At 34.8% G+C, this 24179-nt stretch overlaps 3 protein-coding genes across 3 annotated transcripts; 2 read left to right on the top strand and 1 right to left on the bottom strand.

Annotated features, from left to right (window-relative positions):
• Window positions 1–16108: 16108 nt before the first annotated feature.
• LOC143627751 (F-box/FBD/LRR-repeat protein At1g13570-like) lies at window positions 16109–18232 on the top strand. Its single transcript, XM_077097507.1, has 4 exons — window positions 16109–16687; window positions 16836–16943; window positions 17616–17774; window positions 17862–18232. Exons 1-4 carry the CDS (start codon window positions 16109–16111, stop codon window positions 18156–18158), a joined length of 1143 nt encoding a protein of 380 aa, XP_076953622.1. The 3' UTR covers window positions 18159–18232.
• A 1299-nt stretch (window positions 18233–19531) lies between these two features.
• On the bottom strand, window positions 19532–20188 carry LOC143627723 (uncharacterized). Its single transcript, XM_077097485.1, has one exon. The coding sequence runs from the start codon at window positions 20186–20188 to the stop codon at window positions 19532–19534; it is 657 nt and encodes a 218-aa protein (XP_076953600.1).
• A 1099-nt stretch (window positions 20189–21287) lies between these two features.
• On the top strand, window positions 21288–23888 carry LOC143627722 (F-box/FBD/LRR-repeat protein At1g13570-like). The gene is made up of 4 exons (XM_077097484.1): window positions 21288–21350; window positions 23017–23124; window positions 23350–23508; window positions 23592–23888. The coding sequence occupies exons 1-4, from the start codon at window positions 21288–21290 to the stop codon at window positions 23886–23888; spliced, it is 627 nt and encodes a 208-aa protein (XP_076953599.1).
• The last annotated feature ends 291 nt before the right edge of the window (window positions 23889–24179 follow it).

The raw sequence follows: 24179 nt of genomic DNA, 5'->3' as shown, positions 1-24179 counted from the left end.
GTTTAAAACATTTCATCAAGTAAGAAAAAAACTTAGGTGTGCATGCTAGCCCAAAATTTAAAAGAGTAAAAAGGGCATCATGAACTCACCTGAAATCAACCAAACACCGGCAACGAGCTAGGAAATCTCTAAGTGCACACTCACAAGTAAGGGCCTGTAAATTGTACACAACGCGTTACTAAACTAGACCGTAAGAACACACTTGTCTAACGGGCCGCTCAGGCCCAACAACTTAGCCCGAGGCCCAACCCATACTCATTTACTTTACCTCAGCCCCTAAAACCTTTCCATTAACCAAATCCATCCTACGATCATGGTCGGGGCTAACCATGATGCACAACTCACCCGTCGGTATGCAAATTGAGTCGAATACGCGCGTAATAAATCTTAAAACCAATTGTCAAACAAATCAGCCCCAAATGGACCAAATCCCATCTTAACCTTTTCATACATCATAATTATATCACCCGAGTTGATAGGGTTGACGGTTCCTTTTTACAACACTCACTTTAATGTTTAAACGATAATTCGCGCACAACCGACTCGATTGACTAATCACCAACCTAATCAGCCTCGAGTACCAAAGAAATAATTTTCCCACAGCCCTTAAACCCCCTAGGGCTATGCAAACTGATTCGGTTGGTAATTCAACCGATTAACGCATCAAACTCAACAATTGACGATTATACACCCGATAAACCCTAATTTTCGAACTAAAATCGATTGACCGACCTAAACACCTTCAACGAATATGGTTCTTAAGTATGATGTACCACACATACCTAGGAGGATTTTGGTGCAAAAACCTCACTCAAACTCAATTGGACAGCCACCCGGTTAACCTAAAACAAGTCGTTTAACGATCAATACGCGCAATATAAAGGTCAATTTAGGTGTAAAAGACATGGGGAATCATAAAACCGACCTTGAATTGAAGTTTTTACGGTCGAAACACGGCTGCACAGAATAAAATCGCCAGGGGGGGTCCAGGTCCGATCGGCTGCGCAAATGGGTTTAGGGTTAGGGTATTTCATTATTTTATGATATAAAATAAATGTTACACATTAGCCCTCAAAATTTAAGGGATGTGGTAACTTGGAAGGAAATGTTGGATAATTTAACGTACCGGGAAGATGGTCGGGTCGACGAAAGATGCCGGACAACTCCCATGAAATATACATACCCTACATGCAGGAAATCTTTAAACCGATAAATTAGCGGACGTTACAGTTGTTTAATGGTTTAACTTGATTAAATTATATAAATATATTATAATTAGTATTAAATATTAAATAAACAATATTTATTCAAAACGACGTCATAAAAGTTAAACGTTTTGGGTCGGCTAGTTTCGTTTCAAGTTTTTGGGTGTGTTTATGTATATATATATATGTATGTATGTATGTATATCTTATTAATAATGAATCATTATTATTTTTATTTAAAGACCGACTCTATTACTAAGGCTTCTCGTTGTCAAAATGTTTTTATAAATTTGCTCATATTTATTAAATATATATTATATATATATATATATATATATATATACACATATATTATTATTATTCGTTTTAAACAAAGTTATAATAAAAATATTAAGCATGTTAATATGTTTTCACCATCGGGTTTTGTTAACGATTTTAAGATATAAATTTTATTATAATTATATATTTAGACGTTTATTATTATAGTGGGTCTTAACTTATAGTTATTTAAACTAATTATTCGTAAACCCGATTTTATGATAAACAATGATTTTTATAATTAAATTATAATAATAATCTTTAGAGATCAATCGATCAATCCATAACATACCAATCATAATTATAACTCAATTCACATCGAAATCCTAAATTCGTTACAAGTATTACATCCTTCATGATTCATTCATAACATAATATTATTTAATTAGGATTCTTGTCGGTAATTCTCGAAGAGCGTGATTTCCGCTTTCTTGTCGTATTCATTTCCGTTTGGCTTATTCGATCAGGTGAGTTTATAATTCCCCTATTTTACTCGATTTTCATAAACGTTTTGGGGACATATGCGTATATAATACTATACATACATATCTATATATACATACCTATAAAAAAATAGCAAACATGTAATTGTGTGTGATTAATTAAATCTACTTGTTATGTGCGTATGTGTTATTGTATTGATTCGCTTGACATATCTCCTTGGAGAGGGATCTCATTCTATTGACCACCGCTCGATTCGCTTAGCAACGGTCTTATTCTCATTATTTGCTCATGGTTGATTTACCGGCGCCCGATTCGCTTGGCAATGGTTTAATCGACAACTTACTTGCTTAGGGTTTGATTTCATTACAACATTTATTACGTTTTGCTTATTTATCATATTAACATTATTTTGGTGTCAAAACTTAGTGGTAAACTCACTCAACATAATTGTTGACAAAACTCCATTTTCTACGCATATGCAGGTTGATTGAAGATTGAAGTTTGGACATTTAGAAAGACCTTAGGATTATAATGAAGACAAACTTGAATGTAAAATGGTTGTATCTATTTATTTGAATTGTATCGTTGTATTTGAATATTGTGTATTATTTGAATTAAATAATTAATTAGATATTGTCACATTTTATATATGATAGTATCTTCGAGCTGTGAGCAATCGGATCACGCCCCGGCATTTCCGCCTTAGGTTGGGGTGTGACAGATTGGTATCAGACTCGAAGGGTATAAGATAGGTCGTTAGAAATGGCCCTAGACATATGTTAGGAACCCTATACGTGTTTATCTGAACTGCCTTATGTGCTATTTAATAAATTGTTTACCGCTTGCTTAGATTAATTATTTAAATTGCATTTATCTTGTTTATTTGTTACACGCACACACAAACTCCGAAGTTATGCCTCAACTTTCAAAATTTTTTTAAATCCTCTTAATTTTTGGTAGATTATCTTTTATTGTGGGAAATTCCTTAAGAATTCCTGTGCTGTGTTTTGCTCTTTCACCTTGAAGCGTGGGAGTATGACAAATCTCGTACAACCACATAACTTCAAGTGGTACCCGTAATCGGCTAAACGGTTATACTTCCAAATTTTTGTTTTAAAGTATTTTAAATGCTTAGTTGGGTGTAAAATCCATAGAAATCCATGGGCACTCCAACTATTCATTTCTTAAATCATTTTTGATTTGATTGGAACGTATCGTCCGGGGTGATTCCCAAGATACACCAACTACTTGTATTTGATTCGTTGATTCGATATTTAGTTGAGTCGGTTAAATGCCATGTAACGCTCATGGTCCGAACAACTCCATTGATTCGATAATTCGTTAATTAGTTGGGTCAGTTAAATGCCATGTACACGCTTATGGGCTGAACAACTCAATTTTATGTTACTCGTTATTTGAATTGGGTCAACAAATTGCCATGTAACGCTCATGGGAGGCCAATTCACAAACGTTATGTTGCTTAATCTAGTTGGGCCATTCAAATTGCCATGGAAAGCTCATGGGAGGTCAACTAGTTTGATTAATTTATTCTTGGAAAATCTTATAAACATTGTTCAACTACATAAATGCTTCAAACACATACATATTATTTTCAATCCTGACTCATCCTCGAGTCTTCACTAGCACTAATTCATATACATACATACACATATACATACGCATCCCCAATATTTCATATTAACTCATTCCTACAACTCACCTGTCACCTTACACATTTTTATTGTTGATCCTCGTAGAATGTCTTCTCGCGCTCATCGTCGTAACCACCGTCGTTCGTCGACCCCTCATGATCGCCGTCTGGCTGCTAGAATCACTAAGGAATTCACTACTGCTTTACCCGAGATCGTGGCTCAACTTCAAAATATCAACTCTAGTGGATCCGCTACTTCGGCTACACCAAACAATTTCCACTACAAGAACTTCACAAGTGCTAAACCCCCTTCTTATGTTGGCGAGGAGAATGCTACTAAGCTCCTCCGCTGGTTTGAACAAATGGAGAACAAGTTTATCCACTTCGAATGCTCGGAAGATAAGCGTACTAGGTTCACAACGAGCGTCTTTGAAGAACGAGCTCTCACGTGGTGGAACTCTTATAAAGCCTTACATGGTGTTGATGAAGTTTTGGCTATGTCTTGGGAGGAACTCAAGGATGCGATGAAGAGAGAGTTTTGTCCCGAGCATGAACTGCAAAGGCTCGAGACGGAGTTTTGGGAACTTAAACAAATTGGTGGTGATAATTCAACTTACTCGAATCGTTTTAAGGAACTTAGCCTGATCGTGCCTCACCTTGTGACTCCTTTGGCTCGTGGTATTCGTAAATACATTCGTGGATTGCCGACGATCTTCCGTGATGCTGTGGTTAGCCGAGACCCTCTCTCCATCGAGGAAGCTATTACCCTTGCTGTTTCACTGTCTGATGATCATGTTAGAGATGGAACTCTGTCTAGTAAGGATGCTAAACCTATCCCCGAAAACTCCAAAGCTGATTCCTCCACCGATGCTAAGGCCGAAACAAAACCCACTGGTAACCCTTCTCACCACAAACGTAAAGCCAACCACCGCAATTATGCTGTTAACAAAACCAACCCACAACCCTCCAACCAAGATGCTCCTAACAAGAAGAAATATACTGGATCTTTTCCGTCATGCTCTGTTTGCAACTACCATCACCCGCCTCAATCTCCATGTCGCTTGTGCACCAAATGCAACCGTTATGGTCACCTTGCTAACACTTGCCGTGCACCGTCCGATGCTCAAAGTACCCCACCTGCCCAACCCAGTATTACTAAAACCCGTGCTTGCTATAATTGTGGAGATCCTATATATAAGTGCTCTTATCGGATTGTCATTTGAAGCGTTACTTTGGTTATTAGAAGTTCTATGTTATGATATTTTCCTTAAAAGTTTAAATTGTTTTCAAAACGATGATGTTTTGGTTTTTCCTTAATTTCGGGACGAAATTTCCTAAAGTAGGGGAGACTGTAACAACTCCGGTTTTCCAACGAACGAACTTATATCCATAACCAGAATCGTTTTATATTCGGGAAATTTTATCACTAAAGATGGCGTTTATCGAGAAATCATTTTTACAATATATATTTATTTAATATATAATTTAACTTTGAAAGATATACACGGTTCACCCAAAACTAAATTTTAGTCCACTAATGTTTCCTTATTTAATCTTTAAGGACCAAGTTGCAATTTCTGAATATTATGTTTTATAATCCATTGGATCCTGGACCCGTTAACCCGTACCCACGACTCGTTTATTCATAACCGCGACCCGTTTAGGTTACTTGATGCATAGTTATCGTTCTAAACTTGGAATTGAATCAAGTTTATGATCTTTCTCACGATCCTCGGCCTAACAGACTCATTTAATTAGGAAACACGATCAGGTATAACGCGTATTGAATCTTTAGTTGAACCGACTAAACCTGGAAACAATTATATAACCTAGGATGAGTTATAATTCAATTCCTTGCGTCTGCACGTCTCTCCTACCGTCGCGAATCAAACCTCTATGGTTAATTGAGTTATAAAGGTCTGTGGTGCCCTGTTCGTGATCCTCTTCGGCCGTAGGTTCCCGTGAGTAATTAGCCATCGATCAATCAGTTTTTAAGGTAATTAATTATATCTTTGAATTCGTTTTGATGAGATTAGCAATAACCCTAACGTTAATTAAAAAAATCTGGAACGAATTGGTTAAATTCAAAATTAGGGTTTATAAGTGAATTTGGGTTTATTTAACTTTTGTATATAACTGTCTGGTTTCATGTTGTTAACAACTGGGCACACCAGCGCAGCTGGTGTGTGTGTGTGTTCAAGCCAGGGTGCCGGCTAAAGGTCACGGGTTCGAGCCGGCCAGCCCCTATTTTTTTGTATTCTTGTTGTTGTAAGGCCCCGAACCCCGGGAGCCCTACAGTTGGTATTCATGCAAAATACTTATTAAAATAATTAAAACTTGAAAACGGTTTCTTCCATTAGAACAAACATCTTAGAGTGTAAATTTAGCGTAAAACATAAATAGTAAAGTAAGTTCCCTAAAGCCCGGGAATTTTACCCAAAACCAATTTTAAATATAATTCATAAACTATTTAAAGTAAAATTGTTCAAAATACATTCTTCCATCCACGTATGCCCTTCAACGTCCAAGTAGCTTCGTGCACGTCCAAGCGATAAGGCATCCTCTTCCTAACCTGAAAACTCACACTAACATGCACACAAAGGCAGCTTGAGCTGAGTGAGTTCAAGTTTTAAGTAGAATATATCACTAATAACAATTATGGTAGTCATACCAAAGGTTTAAAAAAATAAAAAGAGTGCATCCATTAAGTCATCATTACCGAAGACTAAACATTCTCATACATACATATACAAAACATATGTATAAACATCCTTTCAAGTACATCCCCATATATATAACAATATATATAATATCCACGTATAACATCAGGATCGAGCAAACTTACAACCCAAACACGTAACATCAATGCATGCAAACACAAAGTAGGCATACGCAACATCAGTAGTCGAAACGACTACAACATTGCCAAATATAGGCCAAACAATAATGTGTATATATATATATATATTTTTTAACATCCCAAGGCCTACCGTATACTAGCAAGCCTATATAAAATCGTTTAAAACATTTCATCAAGTAAGAAAAAAACTTAGGTGTGCATGCTAGCCCAAAATTTAAAAGAGTAAAAAGGGCATCATGAACTCACCTGAAATCAACCAAACACCGGCAACGAGCTAGGAAATCTCTAAGTGCACACTCACAAAGTAGGCATACGCAACATCAGTAGTCGAAACGACTACAACATTGCCAAATATAGGCCAAACAATAATGTGTATATATATATATATATATATATATTTTAACATCCCAAGGCCTACCGTATACTAGCAAGCCTATATAAAATCGTTTAAAACATTTCATCAAGTAAGAAAAAAACTTAGGTGTGCATGCTAGCCCAAAATTTAAAAGAGTAAAAAGGGCATCATGAACTCACCTGAAATCAACCAAACACCGGCAACGAGCTAGGAAATCTCTAAGTGCACACTCACAAGTAAGGGCCTGTAAATTGTACACAACGCGTTACTAAACTAGACCGTAAGAACACACTTGTCTAACGGGCCGCTCAGGCCCAACAACTTAGCCCGAGGCCCAACCCATACTCATTTACTTTACCTCAGCCCCTAAAACCTTTCCATTAACCAAATCCATCCTACGATCATGGTCGGGGCTAACCATGATGCACAACTCACCCGTCGGTATGCAAATTGAGTCGAATACGCGCGTAATAAATCTTAAAACCAATTGTCAAACAAATCAGCCCCAAATGGACCAAATCCCATCTTAACCTTTTCATACATCATAATTATATCACCCGAGTTGATAGGGTTGACGGTTCCTTTTTACAACACTCACTTTAATGTTTAAACGATAATTCGCGCACAACCGACTCGATTGACTAATCACCAACCTAATCAGCCTCGAGTACCAAAGAAATAATTTTCCCACAGCCCTTAAACCCCCTAGGGCTATGCAAACTGATTCGGTTGGTAATTCAACCGATTAACGCATCAAACTCAACAATTGACGATTATACACCCGATAAACCCTAATTTTCGAACTAAAATCGATTGACCGACCTAAACACCTTCAACGAATATGGTTCTTAAGTATGATGTACCACACATACCTAGGAGGATTTTGGTGCAAAAACCTCACTCAAACTCAATTGGACAGCCACCCGGTTAACCTAAAACAAGTCGTTTAACGATCAATACGCGCAATATAAAGGTCAATTTAGGTGTAAAAGACATGGGGAATCATAAAACCGACCTTGAATTGAAGTTTTTACGGTCGAAACACGGCTGCACAGAATAAAATCGCCAGGGGGGGTCCAGGTCCGATCGGCTGCGCAAATGGGTTTAGGGTTAGGGTATTTCATTATTTTATGATATAAAATAAATGTTACACATTAGCCCTCAAAATTTAAGGGATGTGGTAACTTGGAAGGAAATGTTGGATAATTTAACGTACCGGGAAGATGGTCGGGTCGACGAAAGATGCCGGACAACTCCCATGAAATATACATACCCTACATGCAGGAAATCTTTAAACCGATAAATTAGCGGACGTTACAGTTGTTTAATGGTTTAACTTGATTAAATTATATAAATATATTATAATTAGTATTAAATATTAAATAAACAATATTTATTCAAACCGACGTCATAAAAGTTAAACGTTTTGGGTCGGCTAGTTTCGTTTCAAGTTTTTGGGTGTGTTTATGTATATATATATGTATGTATGTATGTATGTATATCTTATTAATAATGAATCATTATTATTTTTATTTAAAGACCGACTCTATTACTAAGGCTTCTCGTTGTCAAAATGTTTTTATAAATTTGCTCATATTTATTAAATATATATTATATATAAATATATATATATATATATATATATATATATATAAATATACACATATATTATTATTATTCGTTTTAAACAAAGTTATAATAAAAATATTAAGCATGTTAATATGTTTTCACCATCGGGTTTTGTTAACGATTTTAAGATATAAATTTTATTATAATTATATATTTAGACGTTTATTATTATAGTGGGTCTTAACTCATAGTTATTTAAACTAATTATTCGTAAACCCGATTTTATGATAAACAATGATTTTTATAATTAAATTATAATAATAATCTTTAGAGATCAATCGATCAATCCATAACATACCAATCATAATTATAACTCAATTCACATCGAAATCCTAAATTCGTTACAAGTATTACATCCTTCATGATTCATTCATAACATAATATTATTTAATTAGGATTCTTGTCGGTAATTCTCGAAGAGCGTGATTTCCGCTTTCTTGTCGTATTCATTTCCGTTTGGCTTATTCGATCAGGTGAGTTTATAATTCCCCTATTTTACTCGATTTTCATAAACGTTTTGGGGACATATGCGTATATAATACTATACATACATATCTATATATACATACCTATAAAAAAATAGCAAACATGTAATTGTGTGTGATTAATTAAATCTACTTGTTATGTGCGTATGTGTTATTGTATTGATTCGCTTGACATATCTCCTTGGAGAGGGATCTCATTCTATTGACCACCGCTCGATTCGCTTAGCAACGGTCTTATTCTCATTATTTGCTCATGGTTGATTTACCGGCGCCCGATTCGCTTGGCAATGGTTTAATCGACAACTTACTTGCTTAGGGTTTGATTTCATTACAACATTTATTACGTTTTGCTTATTTATCATATTAACATTATTTTGGTGTCAAAACTTAGTGGTAAACTCACTCAACATAATTGTTGACAAAACTCCATTTTCTACGCATATGCAGGTTGATTGAAGATTGAAGTTTGGACATTTAGAAAGACCTTAGGATTATAATGAAGACAAACTTGAATGTAAAATGGTTGTATCTATTTATTTGAATTGTATCGTTGTATTTGAATATTGTGTATTATTTGAATTAAATAATTAATTAGATATTGTCACATTTTATATATGATAGTATCTTCGAGCTGTGAGCAATCGGATCACGCCCCGGCATTTCCGCCTTAGGTTGGGGTGTGACAGATTGGTATCAGACTCGAAGGGTATAAGATAGGTCGTTAGAAATGGCCCTAGACATATGTTAGGAACCCTATACGTGTTTATCTGAACTGCCTTATGTGCTATTTAATAAATTGTTTACAGCTTGCTTAGATTAATTATTTAAATTGCATTTATCTTGTTTATTTGTTACACGCACACACAAACTCCGAAGTTATGCCTCAACTTTCAAAATTTTTTTAAATCCTCTTAATTTTTGGTAGATTATCTTTTATTGTGGGAAATTCCTTAAGAATTCCTGTGCTGTGTTTTGCTCTTTCACCTTGAAGCGTGGGAGTATGACAAATCTCGTACAACCACATAACTTCAAGTGGTACCCGTAATCGGCTAAACGGTTATACTTCCAAATTTTTGTTTTAAAGTATTTTAAATGCTTAGTTGGGTGTAAAATCCATAGAAATCCATGGGCACTCCAACTATTCATTTCTTAAATCATTTTTGATTTGATTGGAACGTATCGTCCGGGGTGATTCCCAAGATACACCAACTACTTGTATTTGATTCGTTGATTCGATATTTAGTTGAGTCGGTTAAATGCCATGTAACGCTCATGGTCCGAACAACTCCATTGATTCGATAATTCGTTAATTAGTTGGGTCAGTTAAATGCCATGTACACGCTTATGGGCTGAACAACTCAATTTTATGTTACTCGTTATTTGAATTGGGTCAACAAATTGCCATGTAACGCTCATGGGAGGCCAATTCACAAACGTTATGTTGCTTAATCTAGTTGGGCCATTCAAATTGCCATGGAAAGCTCATGGGAGGTCAACTAGTTTGATTAATTTATTCTTGGAAAATCTTATAAACATTGTTCAACTACATAAATGCTTCAAACACATACATATTATTTTCAATCCTGACTCATCCTCGAGTCTTCACTAGCACTAATTCATATACATACATACACATATACATACGCATCCCCAATATTTCATATTAACTCATTCCTACAACTCACCTGTCACCTTACACATTTTTATTGTTGATCCTCGTAGAATGTCTTCTCGCGCTCATCGTCGTAACCACCGTCGTTCGTCGACCCCTCATGATCGCCGTCTGGCTGCTAGAATCACTAAGGAATTCACTACTGCTTTACCCGAGATCGTGGCTCAACTTCAAAATATCAACTCTAGTGGATCCGCTACTTCGGCTACACCAAACAATTTCCACTACAAGAACTTCACAAGTGCTAAACCCCCTTCTTATGTTGGCGAGGAGAATGCTACTAAGCTCCTCCGCTGGTTTGAACAAATGGAGAACAAGTTTATCCACTTCGAATGCTCGGAAGATAAGCGTACTAGGTTCACAACGAGCGTCTTTGAAGAACGAGCTCTCACGTGGTGGAACTCTTATAAAGCCTTACATGGTGTTGATGAAGTTTTGGCTATGTCTTGGGAGGAACTCAAGGATGCGATGAAGAGAGAGTTTTGTCCCGAGCATGAACTGCAAAGGCTCGAGACGGAGTTTTGGGAACTTAAACAAATTGGTGGTGATAATTCAACTTACTCGAATCGTTTTAAGGAACTTAGCCTGATCGTGCCTCACCTTGTGACTCCTTTGGCTCGTGGTATTCGTAAATACATTCGTGGATTGCCGACGATCTTCCGTGATGCTGTGGTTAGCCGAGACCCTCTCTCCATCGAGGAAGCTATTACCCTTGCTGTTTCACTGTCTGATGATCATGTTAGAGATGGAACTCTGTCTAGTAAGGATGCTAAACCTATCCCCGAAAACTCCAAAGCTGATTCCTCCACCGATGCTAAGGCCGAAACAAAACCCACTGGTAACCCTTCTCACCACAAACGTAAAGCCAACCACCGCAATTATGCTGTTAACAAAACCAACCCACAACCCTCCAACCAAGATGCTCCTAACAAGAAGAAATATACTGGATCTTTTCCGTCATGCTCTGTTTGCAACTACCATCACCCGCCTCAATCTCCATGTCGCTTGTGCACCAAATGCAACCGTTATGGTCACCTTGCTAACACTTGCCGTGCACCGTCCGATGCTCAAAGTACCCCACCTGCCCAACCCAGTATTCCTAAAACCCGTGCTTGCTATAATTGTGGAGATCCTATATATAAGTGCTCTTATCGGATTGTCATTTGAAGCGTTACTTTGGTTATTAGAAGTTCTATGTTATGATATTTTCCTTAAAAGTTTAAATTGTTTTCAAAACGATGATGTTTTGGTTTTTCCTTAATTTCGGGACGAAATTTCCTAAAGTAGGGGAGACTGTAACAACTCCGGTTTTCCAACGAACGAACTTATATCCATAACCCGAATCGTTTTATATTCGGGAAATTTTATCACTAAAGATGGCGTTTATCGAGAAATCATTTTTACAATATATATTTATTTAATATATAATTTAACTTTGAAAGATATACACGGTTCACCCAAAACTAAATTTTAGTCCACTAATGTTTCCTTATTTAATCTTTAAGGACCAAGTTGCAATTTCTGAATATTATGTTTTATAATCCATTGGATCCTGGACCCGTTAACCCGTACCCACGACTCGTTTATTCATAACCGCGACCCGTTTAGGTTACTTGATGCATAGTTATCGTTCTAAACTTGGAATTGAATCAAGTTTATGATCTTTCTCACGATCCTCGGCCTAACAGACTCATTTAATTAGGAAACACGATCAGGTATAACGCGTATTGAATCTTTAGTTGAACCGACTAAACCTGGAAACAATTATATAACCTAGGATGAGTTATAATTCAATTCCTTGCGTCTGCACGTCTCTCCTACCGTCGCGAATCAAACCTCTATGGTTAATTGAGTTATAAAGGTCTGTGGTGCCCTGTTCGTGATCCTCTTCGGCCGTAGGTTCCCGTGAGTAATTAGCCATCGATCAATCAGTTTTTAAGGTAATTAATTATATCTTTGAATTCGTTTTGATGAGATTAGCAATAACCCTAACGTTAATTAAAAAAATCTGGAACGAATTGGTTAAATTCAAAATTAGGGTTTATAAGTGAATTTGGGTTTATTTAACTTTTGTATATAACTGTCTGGTTTCATGTTGTTAACAACTGGGCACACCAGCGCAGCTGGTGTGTGTGTGTGTTCAAGCCAGGGTGCCGGCCAAAGGTCACGGGTTCGAGCCGCCCAGCCCCTATTTTTTTTGTATTCTTGTTATTTAATGGTTTAACTTGTTTAAATTATATAAATATATTATAATTAGTATTAAATATTAAATAAACAATATTTATTCAAACCGACGTCATAAAAGTTAAACGTTTCGGGTCGGCTAGTTTCGTTACAAGTTTTTGGGTGTGTGTGTGTGTGTATATATATATACGTATGTATATCTTATTAATAATGAATCACTACTATTTTTATTTGAAGACCGACTCTATTACTAAGGCTTCTCGTTGTCAAAATGTATTTATAAATTTGCTCATATTTATTATTTATATATAGACACACACACACACACACATATATTATTATTATTCGTTTTACACAAAGTTATAATAAAAATATTAAGCATGTTAATATGTTTTCACCATCAGGTTTTGTTAACGATTTTAAGATATAAATTTTATTATAATTATAAATTTAGACGTTTATTATTATAGTGGGTCTTAACTCATAGTTATGTAAACTAATTATTCGTAAACCCGATTTTATGATAAACAATGATTTTTATAATTTAATAATAATAATAATCTTTAGAGATCAATCGATCAATCCATAACATACCAATCATAATTATAACTCAATTCACATCGAAATCCTAAATTCGTTACAAGTATTACATCCTTCATGATTCATTCATAACATAATATTATTTAATTAGGATTCTTGTCGGTAATTCTCGAAGAGCGTGATTTCCGCTTTCTTGTCGTATTCATTTCCGTTTGGCTTATTCGATCAGGTGAGTTTATCATTCCCCTATTTTACTCGATTTTCATAAACGTTTTGGGGATATGTGCGTATATAATACTATACATACCTATCAAAAACAAGCAAATGTTTGAAGACGAGAGCACCAAATTATTAAACAAGATATTAACCAAAAATATCATATGTAATCAACTCCAAAAGCTAGTTTAGATAATGATCTATTTGGTCGGCGATTTTACCATGTGTGATAAGTTCTAATTTCAATAACATAAGGCACAAAATATATAAACACGTTTTAAGAGGGTATATTCAATACCTTATTCTGCAATTAATAGTGCTAATGGGCGTCGGTCATGACAAGGTTTGATGGTTGCTTCGTGTGGCTGACGTACACAAGAAACCAGGAAGTGGATTACAATTTTGGTGAGAGTACTTTCGAGCTGATAACGTGTTGTTAAACAACAGCCTATTAGCAACAATAAGAGAAGAAAAGAGTATGGAGAAAAAAACTGATATTATTCATTGGTAGAGATAGTATTACAATGAGATACATGAAGTATATATATAGAAGTAGAAATCTTGGAGAGAAAGTCAATTTATATTAGTACTTGATAATCACAATATTATATGAATAATAAAATATTCATAACAGATGTCATGTTGTTGATTTGATTTAATTTTATATTTAGGCATGTTGTTATAAGATGGGGGCCAAAAACCACCTCATCCAATGACTCTCGTTAAACCTCAGTTCTAACTCGTAAGTCCTGTCACGTGAAGGACTCGGGTGTATTTTGGGAAAAAAGGACAAAACTGCCCCTTACGTAAAGGACACGCTGATGGGTTTAACGACCAGAATTAACGGGATTAGTGAATTCGGGTTTAATTGCAAGTGAAATGAAACCACAAGGACGAAAATCTCAAATTTGAAACTATGGACTAAATCCGCAGATTTGAACAAACTACAGGGACGAAAACCGTAGTTCACTCTATATTTATTAAACACACAATATGGGAAAACTTTTAAAATGTTCTTCATATGAAGAGATTCTATTTATGTCGTTACAAATCAAGAGTTCCGTAAATGTCCTTTCCAAACACGTCGTCGCGTCATTTTTCCTACTCGCCCGACGCGTTTGTTCTCCAATCAAATAATGTCAGCTTGACCCCAAACAAAACGTCCTAACAAGACGAGTTTGGTGAATAAACACATTATCCCGACAAATTTTGTTGAACAAATAAGTCCTTTATTTATTAATAATACGTGGCGCACAAAATAAAACCGTTCATTTTCTTTTGCTATAATATAATTCCTCTAATCATATAATATTCTTCACCAGTTCAACTTGTCGAATGTCAAAGAACCCTAGAGGTAAGCTTTTTAACTGTATTCATCTTGTATTTGTGTAATTAAATTTGATTATTTGACTTGTTTCCTCCACTGCAAACCCTAAATTGAGTGACTTAAGTAACAAGTAGTGTGTAATATGCTAATATTTTGATCCTACAGTGGTCGGTAGCAATGTATAGTTATTGTGAACGTTTGGTAATGTGTTCATTATATATTCGTTTACTTTCGTTTGTTTATGTTCGTTAGTTAAAGGTTTGATTTATATTTTTATAACATTTTATTTGTAATAACAAACCTAACATTTAAATTTTATAATTTTATTGTTTATGTTTAGATCGTTTTGTTAATGGTTTCGTTTATAAAGTCTTGCTTTAACTAACAATAAATCTAGCTTGTGTTTTGTTGACATTATTAGAAAACCGCCGATTGGGGGATGATTATGTTTATGATTATTATTATTATTATTATTATTATTATTATTATCTCAATTGCTTAACTTTATATTTAATTATGCTTATGTCTAATGTTTTGGATTGAGAATGTTGCTTTTTTTTTTTGGTTAAATAGTACATGTTTGTTTGCGTACGTGAAGAAGTTCAATTTCAAAAACGAATGAACACGGACAAGATTTTCCGTGCAGTTAGAGTTCATTAACCATTCATGAACAACTTTAATGCTAAACAAACGAACATGAACATGGCTTCGTTTGGTTTGATTTGTTTCGTTTACAGCTCTACCTGTGTTTGTTTGTTATAATTGTTTTGTAACTGGGAATTAGTTATGACTTATATACAAGGAAGTATACATAGAATGAATAGGACAAGTGTGTAATAACTGTTGATCTCATTTTTCGTTCATATATTTTTTTTTTGTAGTTGTTTGATTAGATTCGATAAACAAATATTATGTTATTTTGACCACTGGCATATTTAGTTATGATTGAATAACAAGATGGGCTCTTACAGGAAGTAGAATTTCAACAACAAATACTTGTAAAAGTTCGAAATCTTGTGGGATTATAGTTGCTTTTTGATTTGACTATAGTTAGATTTCTTCATGAGTTAATGACTATAACTGATGTTACACATATGTGTTTTTTTTTACTAAATGAGATTAAAAAACTAGTTAAGTTTATGTTAATGAAGCGACTATTCGTTTAACTCTTTATTGTTGTATTAAACATTTGATAGGTTCGATTTCACGCAACGATCCTAAGATGGAAGTTCAAGGATTATATTTGGATAGAATCAGCACCTTTCCTCTAAATATCATACAAACAATTCTTTCTCTTATGCCAATGAGAGATGCATTCAGGACAAGTATTCTATCTCGAAACTGGAGGGACTACTGTTTAAACCTTCCCAAACTCGTGTTTGATGATGCAGTGTTTCAGGTACCGACTTGTAATACCTTATCAATCAGATTTAAACTCCTGTACATTGTTTACCCGATCTTGTTGCTGCATCAAGGCCCGATACTCGAGTTCTCTCTTTGTATGTCTCAACTAAACAGAAGTTGTGAGATTGACCAGATAATACTTCGCCTATCAAGGAATCCTACTGTGAAGAAACTCACCCTTTGCATTGGGTCAGGTTATGACCATAAGCTACTGCCGGCTTTTTTCAAGTTGCAGCAATTGACAGTCCTAAAACTCCAAAAGTTTGCATTTCAACCTCCGGTAACCTTCAAAGGGTTTAGCAGGCTTGTTAGCTTATCCTTTAAAAATGTCAGCATAACTGCTAAAGATTTCCTATGGTTTATTTCCAGTTGTCCGCAGCTCAACGACTTAACTCTGGTACTATATTTTATGAAAGTTTATTTTTGTTTGCATTTGACCCTTTCGGTGTATTTGGCACTATATTCCGCTTCTTTAATCTGGATATATTATATACATATATATATATATATATGTTTTTTTTTTTTTTTTTTTTTTTTTTTTGCAGATTGGCGATGAAAATCATCTTTTGGGACATTGGAATTCCGACTTTGTTGAGTTATTTGAGTGTTTACCTTTGGCTGAGAATTTGTGTATGAATTGGTACCCCATCAAGGTAATACATATATATTACTTATAATTTCATACCACTTGAAAGGGTATTAGTGATAAGAAACAAATATGTCATATTTTTTAGGCGGATTTTAGCTAACGAACATAACTTACGTGGCAGATCACTTGCAAAATCTGCAAATCTGCAAGAGATGTTGCAACTGAAATAAGTAAAAAGTTTATCATTTATTATACGGTGATTTTAAAATAAATAATAAACTTTTATGATTTTAAAATAAATAATAAACTTTTACTTATTGGTTTGTTCGATTCGATTTATTCGGTTTTGATTTTTCTTTTTTGATATAAACAAACCCGCACGAATTAAACTTGTGTCCAATCGAACCGAATTTAATAGACTAAACCTCATTATTCAGCTCGGTTATTTGATTAATCCGGTTATTATTCGGTTTATTCAAATGAGGCTGTCTGAATAAGCAAGATTTGTAGAACCAATAACTGAACCGGAAACCAAATTCATAAGTCGGTTCAGTTTTTTTTTTTGTTGTTGTTGTTGCGAGTATGATTCAGTTTTCGGTTATTTTTGCACACCTTAGTTCACCAAACATAGTTATACTTGGTCAAACATAGTCAAACATGATCATAATTGGTCAAACATTATAAACCCAATTCATTAATCTTATTTTATAGTTTAAATTTTTTATTTTGGATACAGTGCTTTGCTACAGGTGTTATGCCACATAAGCTACCGTCCTCGCTAATCCACATCAAATATCTTCATTTAACTGGATTGTCCTTTGCAAGAGATATCTACTTACATTCTGCTCTTCTTTTGATTACAAGCTCTCCAAATATAGAGTCAATAATATTGGAGGTATATATGTTAGTATAGACATTATATATTAAAAAAAATTATTTTTAAATTTAATTATTTAATGAAATGCATTTTGCTTATTAACAGATGCAATATTACCAAAACGAAGCAGTGTCACAAGGCGCCATGAACCTTGTTGATCATCAAGCCTACTCATGCGTTATCTTGGATCATCTGCGTGTAATAAAGATAACAAACTTCACCTACACGAAGACGGGAATGGATTTTGTGAAGCTTATTTTGGCCAAGTCACCGATGCTAGAAAAAGTAAACATAGTGATTGACAGGCGGGTTGATGTTAATGGTGAAGTAAAGATGCTAAAAGGATTGGTGCATTATTCACGGGCATCGGCTAGAGCCAAAATCACATTTGAGCGGCCATAAGTCCCGTTTGATTGGATTGTTTTTTCTTGGACCATCTTGTCTTTGTTTTGTCCTTTGAATGCGATGGATTATGAATTTAGAATGGTTGTTGAATTTTGCTAGCTTGCGGTAAATTCTTGACGCAGTCTTCGCTCTTTATCTTCTTTTAGTTAAAATATTGGTTCTAAATCTGCTTTTTTGAAAAGTCAGTGACTAGCTCTTGGTTTAGTCTGTCTGATACGGGCCGAAAGTACATCTTTGAAAATCAAAACCGATAGCCATAACTAAAATTAATCGAGTAAAATAACATTCGAATGAATAAATCAATGAATCATATGCCTTTTTGCAGTCAATGTCATGAAGGGAAAACTGTTAAAAGTCAAATTCAAAGATTCTGATATGTAGTTTCATATTGTTATTGTGTTTGTTTGATCTAAAATGTAGACTTTAGGCTTTCTTAATATCAAACCTGATTCGATTTTCGTTTGAAGTGCATTATCAACACTTATACCTTTATTGTTTGCAATTCATTATCAAAATGTTTGTAATTCCAGTTATTCAACTTTTTTGAAATTAATAACTCAAAATTTCATGTCTAAACTATAAATTGGCAAATTTTCTCAACTGCTAGACTCTTAACTGATTCACCTAAGTAAGAATTATTGTTTAATATGCTGAAATCATGGACTTTGGAACATTTATGTAATTAAATTTTATATAACATTAAACATCTTATAGTGCCAATCTCACAAGGGTCTTGATATCATTAAAGTTTTGCAACACTTTCTACAACAGTTCAAAAATTTTACCTTTGGATACTGACAAATATTAGATTAGGGTATTATTTATGTTTAGCCCATGCTTAGGGTTTAATTATGATTTCTTGTTTTCTATATATCGAGTGTTCCCATCCAGTCTAAATACACAATTCACTCAATATGTGTCCATTGGCACCGGAGCTAGTGCTCAAGGTAAAACCAAACACTTAATTGAGAATTAAAAGAAATAGTAAGTTTGCCATGACCATGAGAAACATCAAAACCGTCCATGTCTAACCTTGATCCTGATAAAAGATTCCGAGTAATCTCAGGAATATATAAGGTATCATAAAGTTTAATGCATGAACCAGTTTTCATTATTAATTGTAAAGGTTCCACAGCCTTGACTTCAAGTTATTTATCATTCCCCAGTCTTAGTGTTCTTTGGTTTATTTCCAGCTTCCGGATTGAAAGGAATCCTTGAGTAGAATTGGTTACATGAACCATAAAACCAGAATCAAACCATCATGTATTAGCAGGAACAGTTAAATTATTGGACTCAAGTATCATAAAGAGATCATTGCCTTTCTTAGCTAGCCACTCCTTAAAGTCTGGGCAGTCTTTCTGCTTATGAATCTACTTCTTACAGAACTTGCAGAAAGGCTTTCCAGTGGAGTTATGAGAGCTGGATGAAGCACTAGTATTAGTCTTCTGAACTTTAGCAAACTCCTTTTTTGGATGAGTGTTCTTCCTCTTCTTGGAACTGGTGGCAAGATAAGCAACTTCAAGTTTATCTATCTTCATACACTTTTCCTCTTGCACGCACATAGCAATCAGCTCACTTATAGTCCATTTCTCCATATGGGTGTTGTAATTGATCTTGAAAGCTTCATAGGTAGCTGGAAGAGAAGTCATGATGAAGTGCACCAGAAAACCATCACTGATCTCCATGTCTAATACCTTCAGCTTATGGGCCATGTCGTTCATCATCATAATGTGCCCACGAATGCCACTCCTTCCATCATACTTAGTAGTTACCAACTTGAGAATGAGAGTACTAGCATGCGCCTTAGACGTTCCTTTGAATTGCTCCTCCACAGAATCCAGATAGGTTTTAGCATCTTTAGAGTCTGGAATGGATCCTCTTATTGGCATGCTAATGGAGTTTTTCATAAGCATTAGAGACATGCGGTTACATCTCTTCCATTTTTCGAACGATAAATGTTGAGCAGGAGTGCTTTCAACGGTTAATGCTTGAGGTTCATCCTCGATTAAAGCATAGTCGAAATCCATGAAGGCGAGATTAAGCATAAGAGATTCCTTTCAGGCAGCAAAGTTATCTCCAGTTAATGGTGTAATTTCACCATTCAGAGCTGTTAATGGAAATTTGATGAGAATATTAAGATACCAAACTAGAAGAAGCTTAGAGTGATCTAGGGGAAAAATAAACTAAGGCATAGATAATGGCCATTTTAAATTATGAAGTTGTGATAATTAATGCCTATTATTAACATTAAACTAATAGACTATTTTAATTAAAAGTTCTACTTAATTAAAAAATAAATCACCTTTGGGCATAATTAAATTTTATTTAAGTATATGTGCAAAATAACTGTAACACATCACCTTTGTGCATAAGTGAAACAACCATTTTAATTATGCATGAGTTAGTTTAGCTTGATATAAATGTAACACATCATCTTTGGGCAGAAGTGATACATTTAAATCATGTTAGGATAAACTAACGTAACTTGTATTTAGACTTGAATGATATGTTAGATGTAATACATCATTTTTGGGCAAAAGTTTACATCAACAAATTTATTCAAGTCAAGCCTTTTCTATATTTTGTAAAATTACTTAATATATATATTATTTTATATTTTAAGTGTTTCACAAAACATTAATTAGTTAATAGCCAACCAACTGTTAGCGCGGATCAAACTAAGTATTCTGGAAAATTTTAGTGTACCGTTCACGAAAAATTTTAATCTCTGGAATTAAGTTTTCTGGTTTGATGTGTTTTTCTGGATTTATTGGAATGATTGGAAAAACATTATAACAATCCAGATTTTGAACCAAATTATTTGAGATTTTTGAAAAACTGTGATGAACACAAAGAACATCATTAATTTATCAGATTTCAAAAAAAAACCTTAGGTTTATATCAGATACGAATTTTAAAACCGAAAAATTGTCAGGGCTTATTTATATTTGGTTTTCAATGTAAAAATGAATTAATAAAAAAACAAAAATTATGTTAGGGTTTTTCAGGTTTTTGTCCATGTTTTCCGGTTTAGATCATGAGTTGATGGAAAACATGAAGAATTGATTAATCAACATCGCTCTGATACCACATGTTAATTAGTTCTTCACGTATGTAATAGAAAACATGAATGTTACAGCAGAGAGAGTAGCCACGGCTGATGAGAATGATCCAAACGACATCATGATTGTCAGCTTTTTTGTCGAGTTCCCCTTTAGGATATATATTAGTGATGGGGATGAGGGTTTTTGATGAAACCGAATTATGGAGAGAGAGAGAGGGGTCACGAATTTGATTATGTGAGGTTTAGGTTTTTGTTATGATGTTAACTAATCTCTTTCATGTATTTATATACACCTAAAGAGAAACCCTTGATTAGCAAGAAAGAGTAATTTGGTCCATTAACAATTACCTAACTAATATATTAATAAGGTATAATTTAATTAATTTTGATCTATTATTATATGCATGATAATGATGGTCATACATAAATATATATATCTATATATTTATTCTTACATGCCCGACTTGAATCGACCTGAAAATTTTTATGTAATTGGATCATCTAAAAACAATGAATTCAATGGAAAAAATCTTGAATCCATCACCATACATACACACATACATATATTTCCGACCAGTTTGCCATAAAGCAAATCGAACTATGAACACCATACACCATTACACCTCGTTACAAAATGGTCTAAAGAAAATAAAAAGAAAATACTTAAATTGTAATACTCTTCAAAATGAGGGATCCATACAAAAATATTAGTCATTTATAAATTATAATAACCTATTAAACCTTTCTTCAGCCGTACGTTCACCCCCTCCTCGAAACCCTAGAGGTAAATTACATGCAAATTTTGTTTTCAGAATATGATTAATTAATCTCAACATCATGAACCATAGGTGTACAAGTTTTGTATATTTTTAAAGAATGCGACTTATGTCCATCTATCATCTTCTTCAATAAGTATAGCTTCACTTTCATCAATGGTTGCAAAAATTACGCTCAGGCGCAGACTGCCGAGTAATCCATGAGTACTCCCTTACTAGGCCGAGTACTCACAACTCCCAGTTGACTGACTTGGCACCGCCTAGCTACATGTTTCATGTAGTTATTTAGACTTTTTGAATACTATATCTGGTTCAATCATTCTGAAATTTGGATCCATTTGCTTGCATACTATCTAGGATGAACGTTCAGTGTATGCCTTTGGACAATATCAGCAACCTACCTTCAAGCATAATACAAACAATTCTTACTTCTATGCCCATACGAGATGCATTTAGAACTAGCGTTTTGTCTAGGAAGTGGCGGTATCATTGTGCAAGCATTCCCAAACTTGAGTTCAACAGTCACATTTGGCAACGATGGGTACCGGCCGGAAAGCATAAAGTCTTCCTTGATATCTACACAGTATTGTTACTACACCAGTGTCCTGTGCTCGAGTTATCACTTCATATCCCTCAACTAAAAAGTTGTTGTGAGTTTGACCAGATGATACTTCATCTATCAAGAAGCAAAGCCCTTGAGAAGTTTACACTTCTTATAGGGTTTGGTGATTGCTATCGGCTACCCTCGTCTTTCTTTTCGTTGCAGAGCTTAACTCACTTGACACTCCAAAGGTGTACAATTCATCCTTCAACAACTTTCCACATTTGGCAGGCTAACAAGCTTATGCTTTTACGATGTCCACATAAGCAAAAGCGCGCTTCTACAGTTTCTAAGTTGTTGCCCTTTAATTAAGAACTTCAATCTGGTAAGAACTATTTAGTATTAACACCACTTTAACAAAGGCTTCTATGTTTAAGCTAGTATCATAGTTCAAATATATTTAATTGACTGCAGATCGAAGATGATACGTGTTTCTTGGGTGAAGGGTCTTTTAAGTTTGTTGATCTATTCCGGCGTTTGCCTTTGGTTGAACATCTACATATGAGTCGTTGTCCTGTTAAGGTAATGTATAGCTCATTAACCCCTTGGCCATATCGCACGCAACTGGAATAACAATGTTAAACGGGTGGGTCAAAGCGGGTCGTCTTTAACAAGTATTAAATTTGTTCGGGTCAAAACAGGCACGAGTTGAAACATGTCTTTTTAGAATGAAAGTATCAAAATTGGTTCACCCGCTATTTTTTTGTATAATAATAGTATTATGCTAATATTTGTTTGTGGTTGAAGCTCTTTGCTTCAGGTGTTATCCTACTGAAGTTTGCAAGTTTGATAGTCCGCCTCAACGTTCTTGTTTTAGTTGGTTTGTCTTTTGCGAAAGAAGACGAGTTACGTTTTCTCCTTCTTTTGATATCAAACTCCCCAAATATTAAGAAAATTAAATTGGAGGTAAATGAGTATAAATTGTTATATGAATAAATATCAATCTTTGGCATTTTTTACTCTGCTAAAAGTATTTTTCTTTTCAATAGTTGTGCCACTATAACCCTAATAATGTGGTGTCACAAATTGCTAAGGATTCCTTTGATCCACTAGACTATTCATACACTAGCTTGGAACATCTCCGTGAATTAGAGATCACAAACTTCACTGGGATGAAGCCGGAAATAGACTTTGTGAAGCTTATCATGGCCAAGTCACCGAAGCTAGAGAAAGTACGGTTAGAATTTGATATTTTGATTGATCGCTATAAAAAGTTTGTGTCACTAGAAGGGTTGCTAGAGCTTCCATGTGCGTCAAGTAGAGCAAAAATCGTATTTCGAGAGTAATTTCTTGTTTGTGTTTCGATTAGACCCGCTTTATGTTAAATCCAGTACTCAAAATGTGTTGGTTTAGGCTGCCACTTATTAATGAAAGTTTTTGATGTTATTTGACAAAACATTCGGATTGACCTTAAAGAGCAATCGCTTGTTTTCATAAGCCTCAATTGCTGCTGTCAAGTGACGCTATCCATCTGCTATGACAATTGGCCGAGCTCGCTACATGGCAATGGCCCTACGTTTAGTCATCTAATGTGACAATGATGCCATGTGATTTACTTAAGTATTTTCATCTTATAC

The sequence above is a fragment of the Bidens hawaiensis genome, unplaced genomic scaffold, assembly GCF_021521415.1.
Source record: "Bidens hawaiensis isolate Kalapana, Puna unplaced genomic scaffold, B.hawaiensis_p1.1 tig00004733_1, whole genome shotgun sequence".
NCBI lineage: Eukaryota > Viridiplantae > Streptophyta > Magnoliopsida > Asterales > Asteraceae > Bidens > Bidens hawaiensis.
This window is presented reverse-complemented; position numbering and strand designations above follow the sequence as displayed.